Source organism: Atractosteus spatula, chromosome 27 (genome assembly GCF_055471065.1).
Source record: "Atractosteus spatula isolate fAtrSpa1 chromosome 27, fAtrSpa1.hap1, whole genome shotgun sequence".
NCBI lineage: Eukaryota > Metazoa > Chordata > Actinopteri > Semionotiformes > Lepisosteidae > Atractosteus > Atractosteus spatula.
Genome location: NC_142732.1, coordinates 3176416 through 3203719, shown reverse-complemented (window position 1 = coordinate 3203719; position 27304 = coordinate 3176416). Strand labels below are relative to the sequence as shown.

The following is a 27304-nucleotide window of genomic DNA, read 5'->3' as shown; positions in this document are numbered from 1 at the left end:
AATGAAGTGTGAAGTTTTTAATATTCTGCAATTCTTTAGCTAAACCTCCAATTAACCTCAGTGAGCACCATACTGTATGTGCAGGGCACAGGCTGGAGCTCACAACAGCAATTTGAAAGACTATACAAATCACTTTAATGACTCACAAAGTTCAATAAATACATCTCTCAAAGAATTAAGATAAACAAAATCACAGAATTAGTATGCAACAGTAAGACATTCTATTGAATTAAAAATTGATTCAGAAACACCTGAAGGACTTGCTAGAAATGCTTGGAAAAAAAATATTACCTTTTTTACCTGCAGAAATAAAACGGCAAACATTTTACTGACCCAGGCAGCAATCCCTATTCTTTCTTACCATTTACATCTTGTCCAGAACTGAAACACGATACTCCTATGTATGCCCTTCTTAGTCCTAATAATTCCATTGATTTCTTAAAAAAAAAAGTTCAGTTAAGAAAATTGCACCACTGATCTGATAACTCACAGACTTTGCAGTCCTGCAGAAAAATGCTGAGGACTGTGAAGCTGCAGTTTATTCCCAGCCCTGCATAAACTGCCAGACTGACACATTAAACCCAAATCATAATACAGCGTTCCAGACACTGTAAACCCAAAGCCAACACTTCCTAGGGTTTTAGGCTTGTGCCCCTTTGCAGGGGTTAAGCTACTATTTGCACCACTGGAGCAGAACGGTTGTGAAAATCCTAGGAAAATATTTTGGACAGTTTCCATTTTATTACAGATTGTCTCTGCAGTAATGTGTCATTTCTGTAAATGCAGGAACAAGCTCATGGAAATGAAAGAAGATGCAAATCAGTAGTATTACACTCATTGCTTAATAGCAAACATATTAGTCCTCAACTTCATTACAATTGTACATGGATATTAACTAATCTTTCCTAAAGTTAGAAAAAGAATTGGTAAGCAGTTATGTAGCTTTGGAGTTTTCTCCTTCATAAGGTTTGTGGGATGTTCAGTGTAGTAACTGATTTCAATGCACTTGCTGTTAGGTCTTCAGTGTTAAATAGCAGAAGGTGAAAACGATCACACGCTGACAGATGTGACGACGTGGTTCGGGACGATGTTTCGCAGTTCAGGACCATCAATGCACAGTTTCACAGAGTAAGCAAGCTTTAGAGTCCAGCCTTCCGCATCAAATCCACACAAGTATTTGACAATTAATGATTGTGCCTTTTTCATCGGGCACATAACACAAAACATCGAGCTCCAGTTTGGCGAGAGCAGCACAGTGCTGCGGTCAGATGCCCTGGTACGAAATCCAGGGCTGCTGTTGCTAAGGGTAACCGTTGCCAGGGCCGGTCTGGGTCACCGCCTGTGTGGCCTGCTCTGGGACGAGCGTGGGGTCAGTCAGGATGGACGTGGATGTGCAGAGGTGACGGAGGGATCTTAGGACAGCTGGGAATAACAAAACATCAACACGGTCATTAAAATCAGAGGCATTCTAGCATTGGAGTGTCAAATAAACGACAATCCCACATCTCACAATCCAGATTCTCAGACCTGCTGAATTCTTCGATCCGTTCTGCACACTTTAAAACAAAGATCAAAACTTTCGGCTGCACTGATCTTCAGAAAAAAAAACAAAAAATGTCTGTGAGGTAAGCAGAGCATTATTTTGCAAATTTATGACAAAACAGCCTATTCTTCTTAATTAAAGAGTTACAGATTCATGTGTAACATTCACTTGTTTTGCTGTTGTGAAAACAAATTCCTTCAGGTTTTGCACAATGACTCTTTTTCCATAAATACCCTTTACAAGAGTAATAAAGAATATTACAACCAGAAAGTAACAATTATAACAAGGTAATAAAGAAGGATACCTCTACTGATAACACACAGAACAGCTTCTCATATCCATAATAAAGTTAATAATTGTCTATATTGCACTTAGCTGTAATAAAGTCATGTTTTTCTTTCATTTATCTCTATCAATCCATTATCTGGAAGACCTATCCCAGATGTGGCAGGTGTCATCCAGGACTACACCAGGACACCAGTCCTGTGCAGACACGCAAAAAAACATAGCGATGATTAAGAGAGATGCACCAACACTAAGAACTGCATGGACATTAAAATGGTGGTACTTCCCATGTCCTTTGAGATAGTTAATCTGAATTTAATCTTTTTTATTCTATTTTGATGTTATTTTAATTATCTGAATTTCCAATACCTGAGACTAATGAAACAGGTTCCAAATAAAAAGGAAAATGATTGTGAATTGAGTTTATCAGGGTCTTTGATGATTTTGAATATGTAGTCTTCTTTGTTCAAGACTGTGAAGGCTCAGTTCCTTCAGTCAGCATATGACATTCCCAGAACATAGGTGGTTGCTCTTCTCTGAACCGATCTTTTTCTAAATTACCGTTTCCCATTTTGTATTTACCATATAGTTTATGTTTTAACTACCTGCATGCAAAACTCTCCACTTGTCTACATTAAGAAACACCTTCCTGGTGTTTGTCTAGTTTTAAGTCTTATCTAAATCTTTTAATTTCATTCACAACTTCTACAGTGTTTGCTAATCCCCCCCCATTTTGATATAATCTGAACATTTGACTAATTAACAGACTATACCAGAATCTAGATCATTGATATAAACTAGGAAGAGCAGTGGTCCTCGTCCAGTTCTCTGTGGTACTTTACTAACTACGTCACTCCTTGTTTGTACTCCGTTTTCTATGTATTAACCAATTCTTAATCTAAACACACATTTCCCTGAATACCAACCGCATGTAATGCCAGACTAGTTTTCAAATATCTATGAATGTGACCCATATGAAACTACACATAGCACTGAGGAAGAAACATAAGGTTAACTGGAGCCAAAACAGGAAAAAGTCACTTAACTAAGTGAAACTGCTTATCTCTGAAAAGTGGCCTAATAGAGAATGATGGTAGCTGAACTCGGAGATGCACAACCTTCAAGTGAAACACAAATACTAAAACCACAAAGAAAACACAAAACTCCTGCATTACTGGGACAGAATCACACCTCTAAGGTACCTACCTGACAAACCACTCTATGACAAACAGGTGAAACTCCTTTGCACTCCTCTAGGTGGTGCAACAACCAAAGTCTACAATATGCTGTAGTGCGTTTAACTCCACTAGTTTGAACTGGGCCAAACAGATCAAATCTGAAGCTAGAAAAACTATACTCCTCTTATGGTGATAATCACAAGCATCCTTTGTATTGACTCACCATAATTGTTCTTCCACTTATACTAATTTCCCAATTTACTGGGAGATAAAAAGGCAGGGTTATCAACCAGCACTGACAATGGCTTTCAGTAACACTACCTTGTCAGGTAGAAAGGGGAAATAAAGCACACTCAAAAGCCCTTATTTATGGCTTCAGACACAAAAACACATGCTTCACAAGTCTGTATACAAGATGAATGGACTAAAGCAGAAATACATGGTAGATGCAATTGTTGTTGCACATGAGAGCTATGCAGATAAAGCACCCAGCAATGTTTTGAGAATATTAGTGGTGTCACAAGTTGTTTTATTTAGTCTTGCCGTTAGCTGTGATTCAGAAATGTGGTTTACAGAGCAGCATTCTAGTGGTTGACAAACAGTGTTGTGGTTTGAGACCAGAATTCATATTTTCTTTGGCTTAATATCTTTCACAAGACCAGTAATTTATACATTAAACTGTCAGACTACAAAGATCTGAAGTAGTGGTAAAACCACAGAATAAAGTGTACAAAAGAGAAGAATGACAATTCATCCCTCCTTTGTTTTTCTTAAATAATGTCAGAAAATTCTGCAACGGACTGGTGTCCTGTCCAAAGTGCACCCTGCCTTGCACCCATTGCTTGCCAGGACTGGCTCTGTCTCCCCAGCGACCCTGAAGTGGATGAAACAGTTAGAAACTGGACTGAAGGATGGATGGATGTAAGCTGATTGTCCAGCTTAAAAGACTTACTAGGTCTGAGAGCAGGTAGGGAACAGTACTGATCCAGCCAGGACAAGGTTGTGCGACACAGATCCTCTACACTGGCAGTAGAAACCATCCCATTGTAGGTTTCAAACAGAGGCTCAATGATGATACTGAACTAAATTAAAATTTGACTTAAGGAAAGTGATCTCACTTAAGACATTAGAAAAGTTTGGCATCTAACAATCGCGGATTCCTACTGTAAGTGTCTTTTGTAAGATGTGTTAGTTTTAGGAAATGTATTCTTACAGCCTAACAATAATGTGATAATTCCTTCACTGTATAACTAAATATAGGGAGACAACTCTCTTTATCTGTAGGACTTAACAAAAAAAAAATCACTGCCTCACAAAACATCTAACAAAGGCCAAAGCAAGGTCAAGTGACATTGTTACAAGAAATTTTGTAAAGTACCTTGAGATGGCTGCTTTCAAAAGCACAGTATAAAAAAGTTATTATATAACTTTTATATTATATTATATACATATCATTGATAATGTAAGAAGCAAGGCTTTTTACTGGACACTGTGAAACTGCCCAGGGCAAATTGTTCAGAAAAAACGTGCAACTTAAATGAGATACCATTCATTGAATTTCTATTTTGGAGAGTGAGATAAAATCCTTGTCCTCTTTGAGGGTTCCTGGTGTGTCTTGCACTTTTAATTAGCGTGCACTGGAAGAGGAAACCAATTCAAGGATACAATCCAAAACTTCCAGTTCTGCAGGGTCTGCGCCCGGACGTAGTCCCGGAACATCTCTCTCATGTGGTCAAACCGCTGCCGGGTTATGGGCACCCCAGTGGCAGGAAGCTGCTGTTGGCACTCACTGCAGGAGAGAAAACGGACAGTGCTGCCACCAACCAAAAACACCGCACATTGCTGGATGATGAGCTGGTATTACACAGTGGCCCAGATGGCACTCACTTGATCGCACAGTTGAGCGCCACCACCTCCTCACGCAGCCGCTGGGCCTCTTCGTGCAGCTGGGCTCTCTCCTGCTGCATCTTGCCGATGTACTCCGCTGTCTTCTGCAGGGTCGTAGCTTTGCTGATCTGGGGGCCAATTAATTAAGAAACGCGCGCAGTGAGGAAAAGTTCAGGGAAAGGCTGAGGTTTTATTTGTGTTCTCTGGTCGTTGCTTCACCATGTGTGCACGGCAGATTTCGGGATTATGCAAGAGCTCCCATCTTGCTGTAGTCATCTCATTTTTTCATGTGAAGAGCGCTCAGCATGGAAAGTATTTGAAACAGGGTGTCAACCAGGCAAAAAGACTGAAAACAATGATAGAAGGTGACCGTGTCCACATCAAAATGTTGATGCAAGTGTGAAGGCTCACATGGCTAATAAACGCTGAAGCAAGAGAAAATGCTGGCAGCTTCAATCATTCACCAAATGCTGGAGACTAAATGAGTCAAGTGCATCTACATTATTCTTAAATAATCTCATTTTCTCATAGCTCTGCAAAATATCTGCTGTCCACTATAGAATTAATACAATTACTGGGTTAGATTAGTTTTTTTTATCTAGTGTTTGATGATTGGATTCATCACATTTTTTTTACTCAAATGATGTTTTTGGGATATTACTTCTTAGATCTGTAAGGAACCTACTGAATTTACCGCTTACATAAATACGTAGTCATTTTTCCCCAAAAGTAATCATCATACTGCATTTCAGGAAGATGATGCAAAAGGAAAATATTTCTATACATACAGTACATATATTATATAAAGAGTCTTAAGGCTCTTGATGAAGATGTTGGTGCTTACTTTGATACTAGGTTGGGAGCTTAGTGTTGTCACTAGACTATGCAATGTGTCAAATCCCATTTTGATGTTGAAACGTCTTTTCTGTTCTGCAGAAATATGCGTGATTCTTCTCGTTTCAATCTGGAAGAGAAGGGTGAGAGAGAAAACATTTTTGTCTCTGCAGCCACAAAACAAATATGCGATTTTGTTTACAATGTGTTGTAGCAGCCTTCTTGTCTGAGTTGTGTTCAAAACAAAAACACAAATTAATTCAATCATATACTATTGCAAAAAAGCAGTTTTCAATTTGTTTTTAATGAATCCAGCATTTCAATATTTCTGAGATAGATTAAGGATTATCCAGACATGCACAACACATCAAAACTGGAAGAATGTGAAGTTAGTCATGAGTGAAATAGCAGCTAGTGATCATGACTATTGACTGTTAATCTCAAAACGTTGAGTGACAAAACGAAGAGATACGGAGGCTGTATTTCAACCTTTAAAAAATAAAAAATAATTTGATGCAAGTCTGTTTGATTTACAGATTTTTTTAGTGAAGGAAAATTTAAGGCCTTCCTTAATTAAATCAAAAAAAGGTTATTGCCAAAATTCCTAAATGAATGACAAATTTCCATTTTCTTCTCTGCAGTTGAAATGGTTTTACCTTGTTCTGCTCAGGCCTGGTTTGACTGGGGTTGGAGTGTGGAGACTGCGGACTGGGGCTTTTCTCAGAAGGGTTTGTTGGGGATATCTGGCCTGAGTTCCTCCTGAAATTCACTAGAAATAGATAAAGACATTGCTGAGATTGAGCACAAGTCAAAAATGGGAAATTCAAATGGGGACTTATTAGGATAACACACCATGAACAGCTATTGGCTACAATAGCTTCACTCATCCGTTTGCATGAGTGCTTTTAAATTTTATTTTTTTCAATTAAGTATTTACATTTAAAGCAACAGGCAAATATTTATTCCAAAACCCAGTGGGTTTAATATGCTTATTTTATGCTTAGCTATAAATTCACAAATAGTCTCTGCAATGTACATTTCATTTAATTTAATATGAATGAGAAATGATCTGAGGAAAACACGAATGATATACATTTAACATATTTGGAAAACAAGTTGCAATACTACAACAGTGTAAATTCAGTAAGCGTTATACCAAACTGGTTTAAATAAAGCTCACATCACATGAAAAAAAATTGGTCTTTTTTGCTTCTACTGCTTTATAGACATCTAGACACATTACACTTTAAATCACACAAGTACAAGGGTTAATTTAACAGTTCGCTCTGAAACAGACCTGTTAAAGCAGTTTTCTCATTATATATCTGGATAGGTGACAGCTTTTCAGTCTTGGGAACCAGGAGAGGTGTGGATGTGGGCATGTTGTTCTGCATCAGTAGAGCTGATACAGCGGAACTTTGAGAGGAACTGGCATTCTGAATTCCAGGTGAGAACTGTGGCATGTGGCTGTGCAGTGGTGGTAGCCGTGGGATCTCAAGGGCCTGAGACAGATTTTGCTGCATCACAGCTGGTGCACCCATCAAAGAGGGGGGTGTTTTCATGTTTGTTCCACATGAAGAATATACACCACCACTTGGCTGAAGAAGGAAAAAATAGAGTAAATGTTTAAGATTTCTGTAAATGATCAGCTGATCTTTCAAAGATGTTAATCTAAAACATTCCTAAATCTACAACAAAATAAATAAAGAGGATAAAGAGATGTTTCCCATTTGATTGAATGATTGCTCATCAAGAATGTAGAAGTACAGGGAACTTCCTTCTTTTCATAAAGGGTCTATGCAGTTTTAGTAGAAGAGCTAGAGTTGCACGCTATAATTTTAGGTGCATGTTTCCTTTTGTGTGTTAATGTTTTTGCTGATTTTTTTTTTTAATCCACTTTCACTATGCCTCACAAGTGTTTCAGCCCGTCACAACATTTTTTATAGTTACAGATTCCTGGGTAAAAGAGATTGTGAATGCATCTCAGTCTTGCGGTCCTCACAAAAGCATACCGATTGAACACTGTGGGAAAGTCATGATAAATACAGTAACCATCAAAAACAAGAATCTTACTGGAGAGCTGGGGGATGTAGACATTTTACACTTAACTTCCCCCCTGGGAAGCTCAAATCCCACTGTTGGTTTACCTAGAAAGAGGGAACAAGGTACTTAAACTGAGGTCAAAGGTAGATGGAATACCCAAACCCACTGAATGACATGTTCATTTGCTAACTTACACTCTTGTGTGCCTGTTGAAAGCAGCTTTGCCAAGCAGCTGCTCTGCAGAGGGGAAGCAGGTGGCACAGGAATCTTGGATTTGCCTGCTGAAGTCTTTTGAATGTACGTCCCCCCACTGCCTACTGCCATCCTTTGAGGTACAGAGAAGTTATGGTGCATGGCCAGAGAAGGAACTGTTGTCTGGGTGCCGAAAAGGGGAGGGTAACTCACAGGCACTTGAGAGAATGCCTCTGGGGCTGGGTACACATGTCCTGGTGTATCCTCTGGCAAGACAGTGGACATCGAGCCTGTGTGAGTGATAACTGAGGACGTGATAGGAGAGCTGTATCGGTACTTCTGGCAGGGTGCAGAAAATGAGGCATAGGGCATGGTATCCTGAACGAAGGAGCCCATACTTGGGGGAACAGCTGTTGTGGTGCTCGTATAAGGTTTGTTCCCATATGGTGATGTCGCTGCTGACAACTCAGGAGGGTGATATTCAGACTGGCGGTTGTAATCTACCTCTGCTTTGTATTTAGGGTCAGAGGTCATGCCGCTGTGGTCGTACGGCACCTTGGGCGACAAAGATTGCCTGTGGTAACCCGTGTCCGAGAGAACGTTGGAAGAGGGAGGGAGAATCAGTCTTTCTTCTGGTACAACATTTGCCTGTGAGAAATATTATACCAAAGATCAAAATTAATTTCTTAGTTTTACACAGAGCTCTGTCTTTGCAGAACACACTCATAGGTCAAGGGACTGCACTGATATCCAAGGTGACGTACTGACCTGCACTAGCTGGCTGTTTCCGGGCAACAGAGGCTCTGCTGTCCCCAGTGCTGGTCCTGAGGAGAACATGCTGCCTGCCACACTCCCGAAATACTCAGACTCTGAAAAGCCAGTCTGCTCTACTGGCTGACTGCGATAGCTCATGAAGATATCTGGAACAACCAAACCACATGCATTTGGTTAAAGGAATTTCTGTTTACACCTAACTCAGAAACATGGCGACATGGCTATATTTTGTGTTAAACAAGCTAGCGGGGAAGATCATTTAGTTTTACTATATGATTTAGCTTACTATCTCTGTAAATCTGAGGCTGAAAAGTATTCTATAATTTTAATGCCTCATGGCTCTTGCTCCAGCTGAGCTCTCAAGTGCACATCTTAATCGTGTTTTAGATGAAAATAATCAAAAAGATCTGGTTCACTGCCTTAGTTGCCAGTTTTGATGTTGTTTGAGCTTCACCATAACAAAAGCTAGAAGGCAAATAGGTCTTTGAGGATTAGAGTTGAAATTTTCTGGTATGATGGACTAAAATTAAAAGACGTTTGGTTAATCTCTACTTAGGGAGGGGGTTGCGGGTGGAGGGCGTTTTCATCAGGATGTCTTTGAAAAAGGGAAGTGGAAATTTCAGCCCACATTTGCTAGGCTTAGCAAATCAATTCTCATGTCAATTCCAAGCCCTGACTGGGTGGGGAGAACCTAAATGTGTTAAATGTCATGCTTCGTTTTTTAGATTTCTGAAGAAATGTCCGGTCTTGTGATTTTTCATTTTTGCTTAAGTAAATTTTTCATTGCTTACAACAACATAAAAATAAACTAAGTAAAATGTATTTAATAAATAATGCCCATTAACAGGAATGAATCAGTCTTTCAGAATGTATTAGTTTGTGTCCCACTAACATTCTTTCTACAAATTACCAGTAGCAAAACAGTACTAATTTCCCCTTCCATCTATAAATTGAGTTTAATTCTACGAATTCTGAAACTTTGGATATAACACATCAAGATAGCACAGTGAAAAAGCACATGTAGTACTGACAGTACATACTGGCACAGAGAGTGGCACAAACAAGTCCAAGTCCACTATTGTTGGCACAGGAGGTACTGCCATTCCCAACATAAGCATGACACCTCATAACAGCTCATTGAATCGACTTCTTAACCAGGAGGTATATTTGCCAAGTCATGCATTACAAGCTTAAGAAGTGCACGAACTGTCACTCTCCCAGAATTTCATCTCTGGGAGTAAAGCTAAATTTCCACTACTCGGGATCTTTTTCCCCCCTCAACTCAATATCCTTCATATTAAAAGTGTACAGAGCAAAGAATGATAATAACCATCATATTAGAAATAAAACCATTCAAATCATGTGCAAATAATAATATGAATTCTGTGCAAACAGCAATATGATTGATATCAAATAGCTGAAGACACCAAAATGGGTTTGTCAAGTTGGCCCATTCACAACAACCATACAGTACATGGGAAATTGCCCAGTGGAGCCATGTTGAGGAGAAGCAGCAGCAAACATTTCCATTTGCTGCAACATGGGAGTTAAAGTGTGCAGATCCCTCATATAAGGGGGGGGGGGGGGGACATGTCTTAGTGCCAGAATTCATTGCTGTACAGTACACAGGTTTCACAGCATTGGTGTGAAGCAACTGACTTTATAAGCACTCTATGTGTTAAACAACATTAACCAACCATATCTATGTTACACAGTTCAGTGTTGTTGGGGATTTTTACAAAGAAGACATTACACAACCCATCTTCTGGCAACTGCAGTTAATACAACCCCTAAACAAGATACTCTTTTAAACAACATTGTGGCGTCTAACAAACATACTGTACTTCTTCAGCTAAACATTTCAGCTGATGGCAAATGCAAAAGAAATAAACAACTGATCCAGTAAACCAGAGCATTATACTGTATGTTCTACGTACTAACCCATTGCCGAAGGACACAAATCTGTTCAATTTTCCACTTTTGTCAGATTTCATTCCATCCACCCTACATCGTCATCAGACTTACCAACGTGAGCAAACGGCACGGGACACATTGTTTGACTCTCCGAAACATGACAGAAAACAGAGCAGAGCCAATGGCATGGGAGGGCCTACTATGCAGGCCCAGTGCAGACATCAGTGTAGAATGTAGTAAGTACACAAGATTGGCAAAAACTCTAAAGCATATAATTGAGATCTGAAGAAGAGATTTTTCAAGCTTAGGTACAGCGCATCATACAGTAGCTATAGGAAGCAGGTCCCTTTATTTCTGAATGAACGCTATTTAAAGGATACGAAAGTAGTATCACACGCAAAGGCAGCGAACCTTGCCTTGTGACCAGGCTCTGCAGCAGATTGTTGATGGCAGGCCAAGAGGCAGGACTGACAAGTGCTCAGAGCCCTGAAAAGGTAGCAGGAGGGTACCTAGCACACAAGGGGGCAGAAGACCCAGCCAACTTGATTTGGATGGGTACATTTAAAAAAAAAAGAGATGTCAACAAGCAAGGCACACTTCAGTCATTTCATCTCCTCTGTTTGCCTAATTTTCTGCTCTTGCAGAATAAACATTTTTAAAAGTCAGCTCTTCTCCTCGATGCAGGTAACCAAAGTGCTTTGCACCTAAAATATTTTTATCTATCGCCAACGGAAGGGAGAAAGCGGTCTTCAAAACTTAAAATTAGTGAAGAAAATGTAACAAATTATATTGTAACAGAACATGGTTTTATGCTCTCACAAGCTCAAAAAGTTGAGAAAAGAATTTAAAAAGTTGTATATTTTTAAATTATATGCAACCTCTTCCTCGAATTATTAATAACTGCAGTAATACTAGTATAAAGAAAACAAATTAAAGATATTCTGTAGTTAGCAACACTTTTCCTGCTTCCTCTTGACACACTATCTTGTGTGACACCTTTGTAGACAACCACAAAAATTCAACATCTTCTGAAAGTGAGAAAGAATGTTCTGGAAAATGTGCGCCTTCTAAGAAGACTGGCCTTTGCCTAATGACAGGGTTGAGGGAAAGGCAGAGTCACTATTTCCAGAGTCACGCAGGAGTTACTGACCCTGTAGTCACCCCCAAATAAAAAAAAAACATAACTTTGACCCACTGAACTACAGTGATCTCAAATCTTTATTAGGAACACTGCAGAGACCTCAATACAGAAGTCCCCTTCCCTTTCTACACTGGTCCTCCCTGCTAACCAAAGCTCCCGAGACATGAGGTGTGTGGTCAACCACATCCAGTTCCACTTCCGCATTCCAGCGCAGTCTGGCCGCCCGCTGACCCCTGCTGGCACCCCGCAGCTTCCCGTAGAGCCATCATTAACTGCGGCTCTAGGACCCATTAGAAAAGCTGCACAGAAATATTACACTAGCTTCTCGACACATCAGTACTACCCACTGGTGCCATTAGGATCTGTAGCTCTCTTAGGGGGGCAGCTGTTACAGTCAGATTCCTCCAGTTACTTGATGTGTCTGAGCAACTCATGAGACAGAACCGACAGAGGTAAAAGTAATGACCAGGACAGCTTGTAGAGCTACATGGGGCTACTTGACCTTCTGTACCTGAAAGTGTCCCCAGTAGTCTCTGGGAGGGGGGATTCCCATGTGCGTTTTCCAGTACAGCATTTAACGCCACCCACAGCTCTACTTTTCAACTCTTGAGTGCAGTGCAGTAAAATATTTAAATCACACTTGGTAAACCAAAAAATCTCAGCAGATCACGTTCACACTTCACTTGGTCCATTCAAGGCAATATGTACGGGTGCCAGACCGAGCAAAACAGGATCTTAGTCTTTGTTTACAAACTGCTTTGTCTGAAAATAATTAATAATACAAGTTTCACATTAGTGAGGGAGGAAAGGAAATTCACAATAACCGTCACCATCTATACAAATTGTATTGAAGATTGCAATGCTTGGCCACCCTGCACTGTTCCCTCATGTAGGTTTAAGGAATCTTTTCACAAACAGCCTTTGAGGGATTACTAAAACTCTCTGGAGCTCACCAGCCACACAGAGCTGAGAGTCCAGAGCCCTGATCACTCACTCCGATGAGGAAATTCTCAATTCACATCCCAGGTGAGGCTGTGGCCGTGGAACCAGAGTGGTCCAGAGAACCCAACTTGGAAAGGACTTTGGATAATAAAGGAAGGTTCAGTGATTTTTATATAACTGAATGCAAACAGAAGTGCGATTTCGTATTCTTTCTAACTATATTGGCTTCATTTCTAAGAAGCTTTAAATGTGCCAATGAAGCCATTGCAAGTCATCCTTAAGAATGTAGACACAATGGGTATTGCCCATCTAGTGCCATTATTTCCAATTCCTAGAGCTGCAAACCAAGGGAGGTTTGCTTAGTTGTGCTGGCAGTGAGAAACACTGATCAAAAGAATCTTCTGGTTTACCTCAGTTAATTAAATTCCGGGCAAATGATTAAGTGTCAATTGACAGTACAGAAAGACACCATATAAGATCAGATCAAGACAGAGACAGGAAGGAGAGCAGAGAAAAAATTGACACATTGCATCTATATGGGTCTGTAACAATACTTCATGTTTTTCTTCAGTAGAGAAACCTTTCTTATCTGCAAAAGAGCCACCTCCCAGAAATGCACTGTCAATGAGACAATCTGACCTAATATTTTCTTATTGATTAACGGCAGATCAACAGGTTAAAAACAAACTATTAAGCAAACAAACAACCAACATAAAGAGTTGCTTCTTTTTTTACTGACAGATGTTACGGCACTGTCAGTAGCTCATTTCCCAGCGTCCAGCACAGATATACTTCTCTTATCTCAGGGGAAACTTTCTAAGAAGTGGTACTTCATAAGGCACAATATTTTTTTGGAAGCCATGAGTACTTTAACAGACAACTACACCCTCAGAGAGAGGTGTATTTCCAAATGGAGACTACATTTCTGCAAGAGGTAAACATACCCTGCAGCTCCACTAGACTTCGAGGAAAGAAAATACACAAAGAAGAGAGACATAAAACCAGAATAGCACCAAGGAAACCCAGTCTTACCTTCAGATAAAGAGCTAAACACTGTCTCAGAGTGACAGCAGCACGCTAGGCTGATTTCACACAATTCTTTATGCATGGTACTTCTCACTTGAAGAGAATGAAAGTACTATGAACCAGACAGGGTTTCCTGAGGAGAACACTGTGAGAGAGAGAGAGAAGGTGCAGCTTTGCTCCATACCCTGTTGTCACATGTCTTCACACAGCTCTCAGGCCGGGTCTCTTGAACGCAGGCCTGCAGTGTCCCCGCATGTGCCACTGCAGGCCTGTGTGGTTATCTTTCCATATGAGCCCTCCATTTCTTCCCCAACTCCTTAAAAAGGCTCCTCAGTAGCCTTTTAGAGCCCATCATTTCCCATCATTTCCAATGTGCAATATTTCTGGGCATCCTCTTTTGTTTTCTTTCTTGTACCATAATTTACCCTGCATTATGAAGTTTTTAAGTATTAATCCTTCACCAGATTATTAGTAGATTATTTTGAATGGTAGATGGGTAGAGTGGGCTAAATAGATTACTACCTACTAATTAGATAATAGCTGCACTATTGTTTTTCAGTTCATAAATACTTGTGGAAGTTTTTGAATTGTACCAAATGTTTTTTTGTCCTCAAACCAAGACCTCTTTACGAACTGGAATTCATAAAAGCATAATTTCTTTTTGCACCAATACTGCCTTTGACATGCTATTTCAAGTTCAACAGTTCAGACAGCTCTCTGCAAGCTCTTGCACTAATGACACATCGTTAATCAACTGGGATCACTGTATAACTGAGTGTCTGAGGACACTACAGCTCACCCTACCACTTCCTGGGTTTAGAATACTGAGAAATTTACTAAACTAATCATGACACAACTGGAAAAAAAAAGGTTTACAAGTAAGGAAAATTCTTAAGGTTCCGTTTGATTATTAATCTGCACCTTTGACAAGTATGTGTTGACTGTATTTTTGTTCACTAGTAACATAATAAAGTATCCAACACATCCAAGGAAAGTTTTGATGTAATTTATACATATACTGTAGATGTAACATCTATCCATTATCGGAAAGCCACTTATTTCTGGTGCGTCTTGAGGTGACCTGGAGTCTATCCTAGAATCAGTGGGTTTAAGACAGATTCGGAGATCTGTTGAGATCAGGTTACGAGATGGTAATCCTGCTAAACTTGTCAATAAGTATTTGACAGAGGTTCATGTCCTAAACCTTCAGGGCAGAAATTCTACCCTTATCGGTCACTCTAATGAGTGTAGAAGTTTGAGTTATTTATTCCCAATATGCATATAAGGTAAGTTTGCACCTTTAACAACCTCACTCAATCACAGAGTATCACAGAGATACTGACAAGCAGGAAAGGAGAAGAAAACAGTCTTTCCTACCAGGAATGTCCATAAAGTCATCCAGGTTAGGCTGCAAAGGCGACAGGCCAGGCTGGATCATGTCAGCATTGCTGGTATAAGCTGGGGGTGGGAAAAATATCACCAGATATCATTAGAAGGGGAAGACGCAGAGCGCATGTGTGTACGAAAGGCTCCGGACTCTGTGGAAATTTCGGTGAACTGGGGGAACCTTCATGTCAAAAATAGATATACTCAAAACCTTGTGCATTCTCTCGTGAATTATCTGGATGCAACTTGACAACAGCTGCTTGATTTCTTTCATCGTCAGGTCCAATACTAGAGGAGGATGGGCTGTGCAGAACAAAGGCTGCTCCTGCTCACCGTCGTGCCGATCCCCAGCCCAGGGGCAGGACTTCTGCGTCATGGTGAACAAGGTGTCCGAGATGTCCGACAGGAAGCGGTCCAGATCAAACATGTGGCTCTCCTCCTGCATCCGCACCGGCTCCGGGAACATCTGACGAGGCCATTTACTCACCCCCTTCCTGTAGACTCCCCCCTTGGAAATAATGAACAACGGAGAAGCTCCATCACCCGGCACTTTGGCACTTTGTGTCGTACATCACAGGCACGTCGCCCAGCCAGGATTCACAAACACTGACGAAGGGAATGTTGAGTTGAAACTGATGGATGTGCAAATACTGGTTTAGGATTACTGATTACTGGTCATACTGGTCCACTTACTCCTTTCAAATTTGCTCTATTGAGGAAGGCCAGTAAAACATTTTTTAAACCTTAGCAAAGAAAAAAATCCTTTATGACGCAACCACTTACTACCACAAAAGGCAAGTCTCAGCTAAAAAAAGGTGATGATCAGCAATTACTGAACATTCATTTCTGTGTATTTTAATTGACATTCTTCTGATCAGCGTGTCCTGTAATGTCAATACCATTGTATGATGCACATACTGTACATTACACTGCTATTTGGTAATTAGACGAGGCAGCCACTACTGCCATCTAGTGTTACTAACTGCAGTGAATCCTTGTAGGACAGGTGTCTTTAAAATATTTCCTGGGAGCCTTGTCATCTGGTGTTTTTTCCAAAACTTGAGCAGCCAATTAACAAATAAACACATTTTCTTTTATATACTGTATAGTATTTTCTTAAGGTATTTTAGAACTGACTGCTCATAATGTCAACTTTTAAGACTACCTAAAAAACACCCAAGAGCATAATTACAGTGCATGCAGTCAATTAAATAATTAGCCAGCAGTCAGGTCACTTGTAATTTAACAAGTGGAACAAAAACCAGGAAGTGGAGTTGGAGACCCTTGCTGCAGGATTTATTGCTGCTCGATGTAAGGTATTGTGCATCCTCCATAGTGGACAGCTTTCAAACTCTTGCCAAGAATCCAGTTTCATACAACCAATTCGAGAGACACATGGATGCACTAAACTTAATGCATCAGAGATCATAGCATCAGACATCATCGCTACAGATCACTTCTGCAAGTGAAAAGAAGAACATTCCCTTCTTTATAAAGGTGTATATACTGTAGGATGAGAAGAGTTTTGGATTTAACTCATTTCATTACATGTGAATGGAATGCTACATGTCAGACGTAGTAATTTAACTTGGCTTGGCATGTCCCACCCTGCCCTATCTGAGCACAGATGCGACTGACTGATTGGTAGCCATGAGAATACAGTTGCCTGATCGTCAGTCAGGTAGTGTATCCCAGGATTCACCCTGGCCTTCACCAGCTCCCTTGACACTAGTAATTCTTCCACTATATGCAGCCATTCCTATAGCCTGCCTGGGAGCATTTTATTTTACAATTCGTCTTTAGATTCTCCTTAAGGGGACCTTGCATGCCTGTTCTTAAGTTAAATAAGGACTATCGTGCTGCACGATTTCTCTCTGGCTTCTCTTTGGGTTGCTCAGACCCTGCTTCTGCCTCCTTGCCATGTCGTCCATATGTTTAACTTACAATGCAATGTATAGCTAAAAGCAAACACAAGACTGCATAAGCCCAACAAAAGAAAAAAGAGAGCAAAAAGGAACAAGCTATTAAGCACAATTTCAACTGGAAGATGGCAGGAAACCTGAACCTTTCCATTTACATTAAACAAAAGCATTTACTGGATTGCCTACTTCTATGATCTACAGGTATGAGCAATCTGGCATTTAAAGACCCAGCGAATACAATAGTAAAGTGTGACTATACTATTGATGATCCACAGCTGAAAGAAATAGATTAATCTCCAGCAACACCCCTTACTGCAACACCAATGTCCCACAGATGTTTGCTACTGTAGACAGAGTGATACACAAAACACAAATAGCACACAGGTTTCAGCTACTGCAACAATCAGGGTTTAAGAGAAGCACAAAGAAGTGGCACTGCATTACTTAGCAAAAAAAAACAAGGTGGTTCGGACAATTTAAACACCACAATAAAACTCAAAATACACATTAAAATAAATTCTTCTAGTTAGGAGTGAAACAGAAGTTTCCCAGCCCCTGCTCTGCAGTACGTCACACATACAGCCTGTCCGGTGTGCCCTGCAGCTGTTACTGTAAAGCAGAAAACAGGAGTACTCACAGCTCTCAGAAAGCGTGCCAGAACTGTTGCTCTTCTCCTGAAGGTGCCATGGTCCAGCTTTATATATTTAGTTTAAAGCTGCAATTTGAGACTGCTGGATAAATATAGCACCGGAAGCAGTTTTTGATTACTTCTCACCTACTGATCACTTTTTTCTTTCTTGCCAACAAAGACTGGAAATGACAGTTTTGTATTGTGTTGAAAAGGGGCACCAGGGGGGAGGAGAGTGGGAGCCGAGTGACTTTGTGTATTTTATTCCCAGAAAACGTTACCATGCCATTTTTCCTGACCTAAATCAAATGGCTCTGCTCACGTGCCACTGAGCAGGCAGGCAGCAACTGGGCTCCAACACCTCATCGATGACCCGGGGAAACTCCTCAGGTGGAGACTCCAGAAATGTTGTACTGAGTTTCGCCATTAAACATCACGGGAAATTTAGTCAATTTCTCAGGAAACAAAACCATTGAATTGAAATTACAGAAACAATAGATAAGAAATAAACATTTAGATACTGTCTTATGTGTAGCGTGATATGTAGGTACAGTAGGTAAATTCTTTGAATATTATAATTTATAATTTAGACAATGTATCATTTTAATATAAGTAATATAATATTACATAAAAATAAATTTATATGTACTGTACATATAATTAATATATTCAATACTATATAATACAGTATAACTACTCTTTGAGAACTGCATCATGGAGAAGTTTCATACTTTTTTAGCAGGGTGGGGGTACAGATAAGCATTTTAGCATTTTAACAAATGAAGGGACCCCCAAAATTAAACATATTTCAGTAAAAAAATTGTGTTTTGCTGTAAATAAAACATTTGTTAGGTAAGCACGTATATTTTAATAAATACCATATCCTCAATAAACTTATCATATGTATCTAGAACCATCATAGTAGTGATTGGGCCCCCAATATGTGATATGTCTAGATTTTAGGAATTGTGAACTTGAAAACCAAATGAAATAAAAGCCAGAATTAACCGCTATGAAAAATAAATACTTGATTTGCAATGAAATTATCATGAGAACCTTTAATATTAATCAACAATGTAGATAGTCTAGACTGAAGAAGGCTCCACGGCCGAAACGTTGTGTTATCTTTTTTTCAGCATGGAATAAACCTATTACTTGTTCCTGTGCAGCCAACGCATGCTGACGCAGCTGCCCACCTGAACTACTACAGACTGTATACAGCTGTTTCGGAAACAGAGGTGACTGTGAGGAGATGTAGTTCCAATATTCCATTAGTGACGTCACTGAATGACATTTGTGTTCCCTCTAAAAAGGCTCAGTAATGCCTTACTATCTTCAACACGTTTATGTCTGACCTGCACGTTTAGATAAAAAAATACCCACAGCTTTAGAATGTCAGCTGGGAAGTGGGTCAGATTTGATGAGCTGACATTAAGGTCTAACCTAGCTGGTACTGGTACAGTAAATGCGATGCACAAAAGGATTAGCAGCGTTGTAATAACAGCATTCACAACATGAGTCACCAAGTGTGACGCACGTCTCTGCACAGGTTTGGGGTTTTCTGAAAGACCTGAATGCTATGGACTTGACTATTAATAGGAAAGCCTCTTGGTTTCCTATTAATTTTACTGTTCTCAAAAATAAGAGGGAAAGAGGCCAAACAAGTCGAGAACTCCTAACCTGCTTTGCACATACAGTAGTCCCAGAATTTTTTTTCAAAACAAACAAGTAAACATGTACGAGCAGTGCAAAACAACAGATAGATGGATAAGTTATACCGAATGTTTCTTTCTAAAATATTAGATATTGGAAGATTAGAAAAAAACAGGAGAGTTTACTTCTCATTATTTAAAAATACAGAACATTATCAGACATAATATTTATACCATTTCTTCATTACTCGGTAATTCTTACTTATTTTGTAAAAAAAATGGTTAGCAGGGACAGTCTTAAGTAAAATATCTTAATTAAATTTACACTTACAAATAAGATTGTGCTCTCTTACCTTGTCCAACATTGACAGTTTACCATTTTTATTTTTTTGGAGCTAGAAAAATAAACAAAAACAACATTACCGATGCACCCAAAGAACAATATTATAATTCCAGAGTATTCTTGTTTCTTTTCCACATTTTCCACTCTATAGTGCTGTCTATTGGAAAGGAACTGGCGTAGCAGACAATCTCCAAACACATACACGAATGGTTCACTCAAGACGGCTTTAAAACATTTGTACAAAAACATCTGTATTTTCTCAACACAAAAATAAATATTATTTTTTGGTACAGATAGTTCAAATGAAGAACTAAAGTAATTTAGAAACAATGTTAAAATGATGAGCAACCAAACTAAACATTTTCTCTATGTATATATTCATTCGATATAATACTCAGTGCATAATGTATGCCACAAACTAGCAGTGGCCTTCACTGAATGTCCTCTAACTATTTTGGAATTACAGAATCACCACTAAGGGGCAAACTGAGGACATGCGGACAAGCTCCACTGACGAGCTCACCGGTCATGTTGTTCATCTTCTGACGTGGTACGAGCTCTCACGAAGTACAGGAGATTCAGTGCTGATTGGAGATGAGACATCCCTCACTGACATCGCCTTAAGCTTGAGTCTAAAGAGTTGGGGTCAATGTTTCGCTGAGAAACCAGGGAGCCCTACCTGACCAGTCCCTACCTCAGCGCTGTCATCTGGGAAATCCGAGTCACAGTCAGTTAGTAGAAATAGATTTTAAATGTTTGTGTGTAGTTCAGGATAGGCTAATCTTTCCGATTCAAAATCAGTATTTCACGAGGTATTTCAAACACAATAAACGTCAGAAAGATAGCTCGGAACTATTTTTGCTGTGTTTTTTCTACCACAGTAAAATACACCCCATAGGAATAGACTGGACTGGTGACAAAGGTCACAGCATACAGATACATCCAAAATACAGAGCCCAGGTGTAAACATAGATGGCAGTGATGGGCAACACACTCACCCTTTTCTTGTGGTATATCCTCCATTTGTGATATTCTTTAATCACAACTTCAATCCTGCGCTTCCAGTAGCTGCCCTCTAAAACAATAGCCTAAAATAAAATTCAAAAACAAAACACTACTAATGGCACAAGACCAAGATCTAACAGCAAGAAGAAGGAAGGAATTAAGTTGAGGGATTAAATTCTGACACGACTGGGAGTCAATCACTCTGGTTCAAGTGAATCACTTCACTGCCTTGGGGCAACTGTATGACACCTCCAAATGAGAAACTGCTTACAGACACGGAGGCCCAATACTAGTGGGAAACAATATACAGTAGATGTCTCCTGGCTGCATGGGGCAAGCCGATCTGAACCTCAATGCAAGGGGTGGGACCGTACCTCTGGTTTGCGATGTGCCTCGGCTTCCGAGCCCTCCAGCGGGGTCACAAACCCACAGACCGGGTTCCTTCTCTTCTCCACGTCTACATGCGAGGGCACAAAACGCAGTCATGTGACCCACAAGTCAGTGTACCTCATGTGACCAATCACGCCAGCCGGCTGAGTGGCTTTCAGACTCCTGCGTTGACTACTGTTCAACAGGCTGGCTTGTACGAAAATAAATTTTAAAAGGTGAGGGTATGTAGTTTCTAGGGAAAAGGGTGTCCAGAAATTTGGATCAAAGGAGTGTTTCTTAGATGCATCAAGTACATGTCAAGTCTCGTCATCCGTATCCCAAGTTCTTCATATAACAGATATTAGGCCATTCAGTCTGGCTGTTGCAAAGATTTGTATCTTGAAAGTTTTATATTTCAGTTTTGTTTTTCCAAGAACACGATTCTTGTGTCATAGCCTCATGTGTGCTTTCAACTACGCAGGCTGACTACGCTACGATAAATCTGAATTAGCTGTGTCTTCTTTTCAAATAGGCAGAACAGTTGCCTGCGGTCAGCATTGCGGCCTCGCAGCGCTAGGGCCCTGTGTTTAATTCTGGGCTGCTGTCTGTGTGGAGTTTGTATGGTTTATGGTCTCCCCATGTTCACATGGGTTTCCTCCAGGTGCTCTGGTTTCCTCCCAAAGTCCTAAGACATGCTGGTGGGTTAATCGACTTCTGGGAAAACCGGCCCTGGTGCGAGTGTGGGGGTTTCCGTCTGTGTGTGCCCTGTGATGGGCTGGGGTCCCATCCAGGGTGTACCCCACCTTGGGCCCATTTCTTGCCGAAGCTCCCTGTGACCCTCAATTGGACAAAGGAGTTAGAAAATGATGGATATGTTCTCAAATATGTCCACAAAACTGCCTGATCGGCAAAGCACATCTGAGAAGTAATGAAAAAAAAAAATCAAGCCTTTTTTTCCCCCCCATTTTTTTTTGCTTCTAACATTAATACAAAGCCAACTGAAATACATACACTGGATGTACCAGGCTCTCCATATTCCGTTATTCAGGCGGATTTTGTCCCTCCACAGCAGCCTGAGGCCTTTGAAAGACTTCCACTTCGGGGACACAATTTTTCCACTGTAAAGAAAAAAAACAGGCATTTAGGAGCATTACAGAAAAGTACAGGCCAGATACTTCCTTTCACTTTTTTATCCTCTCCAGAATCCTGCCTTCTGTATCCCAGTAGTCAAGAGAATAACTATTCACTGACATAAAATAGTTTTGAGCCAAGAGCTAAGAGAAAGGTACATAAATCACCCGGGGAAGTCTTCAGCCGATATTAAGTGTTCCATGAAACTCTGTACAGTGTAGTTAAAACCTGTTATTTTAGTAAGAACTTCCAAAGGATAGCAATTCTAAAACCTATGGGATTTGACTCCTAGCCCATACTGCATTACCTTTTTCTCCTTGGCTTCAGCACTGTTCGATGAAATTATCTGTCGCTATAGCGCGTTCAAGTGGTTTAACTTGACATAATTTACCCTCTACAGCACTTTAGATTTTCAAAACAGCAACTAGAACAAGACAATTCATCAAAACTGTGACAAGCTCTGGTCTCCTACGCTTAATGTATTATTCTCCCAGACTGATGGTTACTAGGTAGACAAAAAAAAGGGACTTTCTGCATGTTGTTTGCACACGAAATACTGATGAAAACACTTCCATCAGCAAGTTGCAAGACAGAGGAAAAATAAGACATTAATAGCAAAGTTACTGGTACATTGCACAAGGCACTGTTAAATATACCCTCTCAATTTGTATTACCAGGAAGAGTTCAAAGTACTGGTAACTTGACTGTTGACATACAAATTGCTACTAACAACTGAAAAGTTTAAAGCTAAGCTAAAAAGTTCTCTCTTCCTCTTCCAAGTATTACAGCTTTTAATAACCAGGTACAATAAAGCTGATTAGTTTGGCAGGGTCAAAATAATCACATGATCATTAATGACAGCATGCTATAAAGAGAATATGGAGGTATGATGGCGCAGTGTTTAGCATTGCTGTCTCACAATGCTGGGGCCCTGGATCCGATTCCCGAACCCGATTCCCAGAGGTCCTATCTGTGTGGAGTTTGTATGTTCTCTCTGTATGCGTGTGGGTTTCCTCCGGGTGCTCTGGTTTCCACCCAGACTTCAGAGACATACTAGCAGGTGAACTGGCTTCTGGGAAAATCGGCCCTGTTGCAAGTGCCTGTGTGTCTGCACTGCAATGGACTGGCCACCCATCCAGGCTGATCCCTCCCTGCCCCCCCCACCCCGACCCCGAACTGGAAGAAGCCGTCAGAAAATGGAGGGGTGGATAGACAGAGAACATCTAAAGCAAGCGGACTGGCTACACTTCAGAAACATGAGTGGATACTATGTGGAATTGTATTTAAATCAAATAACAGGAGATATGTCTTTACACAAAGGGTTATGGGGCAATGGCACAGTCTCATAACTACAGCATGTGGTCATAGCAAAAACCCTGGCTTCTTTCAAGAAACTGATGGAGATCCTTAGATCAATTAGATACTACTTTCCAAGAGGGCTAGACAGGCCCAGTGTGCTCCAGTTGTTTGTTACCTTTCTTATATTCCTCTTTCAATCCAGCTATTGCACATAAAAGGCTGTAAATGGATGCTGTCAATAAGCACTTTGAATCAGTTATCCTTAACTTGATTGCCTGCACTCCACCCCCACGTAATAAAACTTAATCAGATTAGAGACACAATCTCTTCGGCTTTGGAACTCACACAATAAGATATTTGTTTAATTTTCTTAATAGTAAATCCCTCCTACATTCCTTATCTTAGACTTTTTCTGTAGCAATCACTTCAAAACACTGCACACTTTTATAACCCCCTTTAGAGTTACAGGGTGGCTTTGCTGAAAATGTATTTGAGCAATACAGTGCACAATTAAAAGCACTGTAGTGTGGTAATCTACACAGACCTCATATTGTGCTGAGGGGGTCATTGACCACTCGTTATAGCCACTGCAATTCCAGTGCTGGGAGTCAGGCTCTTGCTTTCTAAATCACAAACATTTTACCAAACTAGAGCAAGGTCACGCAGTGCACTCTCAATGACTTCTGTGCACATCAATCCTTCACTATTGATATTCTTTCAAGTCAAGGCCAGAATACCACCAATTTTAAATGACAGAATAAACAAAGCGGTTTTAGAGGACTGAAGTCTCAGTTCTGCTTACTCACCATTAGGTCATGAAACTGATGAGCTGTTAAGGGATGCTATTACAGACTGTTTGACTGTACACTAGCATTTACAAATAAATCAGACAAAAAAGGTTTTGAATATGTACTCTATGCACCAATGCAGTGCTACAGAATATATTATGTCTACAACAAACGTGCGATACACCCAGTACCACATTCATACTAACTAGAATTATTACATTTCAGAATGAGAGAACGAACAGTTATGCAATGTGATACATAATGAACACTGCTTTACATCTGACAAGCCAACACTGCAGACCTGTAATTCTAATGCTGCTTTAAAACAAACTCATGACATCGCCTACAGTACATCTAAGTGTTTCATTTGCCTTTCAAACACTCAGATTAGCTCATCCCGAGTTAAATAACCCCCACTCTAGGAAAAAGAAGCAACTTCTCCATGGCTTTACAGTCCTCTCAGAATTCAGCATAGAAGTTTTCTGTATCGCAGATGAAAACTTCTGGATAGATGCTCAAAATGTACAACCTGTTGCATTTTATTGAAATCCACTGTGTCTGGGTATTAGTGCATTTTAACAAACTGTAGATGCTTGCAGGTAATTAGTCCCTGGGAGATTCATAGTTAGGTATTCTAGCTGGGTAACTGAATAAAACCACGTGCACTAAATTCTCAATGAATCATACCGCTGCACACTCCAATTTATAAAGTCAACCCAGAAAGCTATGTACAGTAGCTGCATGTGCTGTAAAGGTGTGAGTCAGAAGTGAGGTGTGGATATAACAGGGATCCCTAGATCAGGGGGTAAGTGTGTATACAGGATTACAGTCCAGCTGGGCTCTCAAAACCTCCATCAGGTTGTTATTGTGATTGAATCACTTTACCAACGTCCACCGTCGCTTCAGTGCAGAGACCTAGAAAACCTGCAGACACTCTCCAGGACCAGCCCTGAGGACACCTGGACTGTGGACCCTACATCCAGCAGGTAGAGGAAATGGAGGTCTAAAAAGTCAACACGCCCAGGGTGAAGCCGAAAGACGTGTTGTTGCACCAAGCAGGGGACAGCTCAAAGCAGTCAGATTCAAACCTACTGTACCACCTAGGCAGGAACATCAATAACAAAGCTGTCGGAAGAATTGGACTTTTGAACAATAGGACATAAGATAAGGTTTTCTCCGGTAGGTAGAAGAAGGTTTAGGTTTAGCCTATTTCAGAGCTGTTGCGTAAATTAACTTTTAAAGCCCCATATTTACATAGAAACACGCAAAGTAACGCACTCTAGCATCTTACCTGTACGCAAGCGTCATGCACTCAAATAGCCGGGTCAGTGTTGGATCGATGCTGAGACTTCCAGAACTTCTCGGGCCGAAGCTGTAGGTGTGGCACCAAGTCCGGTTCACGGTGTCAAAGTCATAGCCAGCTGGCGACCCACGCTTCCCCCTTCGCGGGGTGGAATCGCTGTGCGGCGCGGACACCATAAAGTGACCGCTGTGGATCACCTGTGTCCGCGAAACGGCTCCAGTCGCTTGTCCAGCCCCGGCGTTGACCCCGTGTTCCTCCTCCGGGTCTGAGTCCGATTCCGAATCGGGAATCTGGTCATGTTTGGTCCTTCCGGAGAAACCAGCAGGTCCGAGTCTCTCAGCTTTGGCCATTGGACTATTTCATTAACTGTCCGTGAAGACTGTCTTTAATTAAGTCAAAAGAGTGAAGCCCTACACTGCCGATTTCAGCATCATAACCAGCACAAGACCAGTTTCAATCACCTGCACCAAAACAAGTTACTGTACCTTGTGGAACAATTCTTTTTTTTTTCCTTTCTCAAAATTAAGCATCATTTTTGGAGAACAGCAGCATTCCGGACGCAAAAGAAGTTTGACGCGCAGCAACCATCTAGCATAACTTGTAGCTATTGTGTTTCTTTTTAAGAAAGAACTTTCATACGTTTCTTAGGTATGAAGAAGAAATACGGGCACAAATAAGTGCAGTTATTTTACAAACCACCGAACACCAGTGCCCTTGCAGAAAAACAACTGTCTTCCCGATAGTTATTGAACAATCGAAGCGTTTGTTTCGAAGTTGGAGCTGTTTAATGGTAAACCCGACGGTTGTGTTTTCTCCTCCCAGGGGTAAAGTTAAATTGGCTACACGTGCTTGTGTTATGTAAAGACAGACCTCTGCCCTAAAAGAAGCCGCTGTGCTTAAAGAGACACGTGTTTAAAGAGAAGGGGGCAGGTGGACGGGAGACCAAATCCTGCGTACCTCCTCTGGACTCACATTTTGGCTACTGGAGGAGATTTCTCTGGAGAAGAAACCGTACACTAAAATAAATGTTTTCACTTTAGATGATCAAAACCATAAAACTCATCAGCTAGGGCTCATTATAGGAGTCCTTGCATATGCATAACTCCTACAGCAGCTGGATATTTTAGATAGACCTCTAGTATTACAAAACTGGGACTTGGTTTTGGGTCACTCGGTATTCCTGAGATTTAATCCAAGCTTTCACGCCTGGTCGGAGAATTTCTGATGCAACGATTTTGCTGTCATGTATACTGAGGGTAAAAAGGATCTTGTTACTTAAAACCACATAACACATTCACATTCAAGTAATTATTGAAAATCATCCATAATTTTGTAGCAGGCACCCTGGCATTTTATTGAATAGACATGGTATATGGAAATGTATTATGCTAATTAGCGTTTGTCATCAACAGGTGGTCTAGTGCTAAAGTCATAGGTTATGAGGTCTTGCTTTGCACCAAGGTTCAGATACTGGCTCGTGAATTCTGTCCTACTCCTCTCACCACCCCAGCTCACCCACCAAATGTTGTTATTGTTAAAAATAATGACTTGGCAGACGCCTTTATTCAAGGTAATTCACATAACATAAGCCTAGTATTGTGCAATAAGGTGTAACAATTTGTCAATCAGCTCTAAGCAATGCACATTGTACAGCAGGTGGAAAATGAAGCTGGTGTTAAAAATGCCAGCAACAGAATAAGCGTAACAACAGTAGAATAA

At 40.6% G+C, this 27304-nt stretch overlaps 1 protein-coding gene across 3 annotated transcripts; it reads right to left on the bottom strand.

Moving 5' to 3' along the window:
• Positions 1-1293: 1293 nt before the first annotated feature.
• On the bottom strand, positions 1294-26364 carry mlxipl (MLX interacting protein like). Of its 3 annotated transcripts, XM_088907189.1 has the most exons (17): positions 25574-26364; positions 22076-22182; positions 21070-21152; positions 20689-20778; positions 19701-19742; positions 15479-15653; positions 15137-15217; positions 8731-8882; positions 7965-8610; positions 7801-7874; positions 7025-7325; positions 6384-6496; positions 5738-5857; positions 4894-5021; positions 4672-4795; positions 3959-4088; positions 1294-1422 (listed from the first exon to the last, which is right to left on the bottom strand). In XM_088907189.1, exons 1-17 carry the CDS (start codon positions 25933-25935, stop codon positions 1301-1303), a joined length of 2850 nt encoding a protein of 949 aa, XP_088763315.1. In that variant the 5' UTR covers positions 25936-26364; the 3' UTR covers positions 1294-1300. The 3 variants fall into 3 exon arrangements, with proteins under 3 accessions (XP_088763315.1, XP_088763317.1, XP_088763316.1); XM_088907191.1 differs by lacking the exon at positions 25574-26364 and having other exon boundaries at positions 20689-20765; positions 22076-22174; XM_088907190.1 differs by lacking the exons at positions 1294-1422; positions 3959-4088 and having other exon boundaries at positions 4678-4795; positions 4894-5029.
• Positions 26365-27304: the final 940 nt, after the last annotated feature.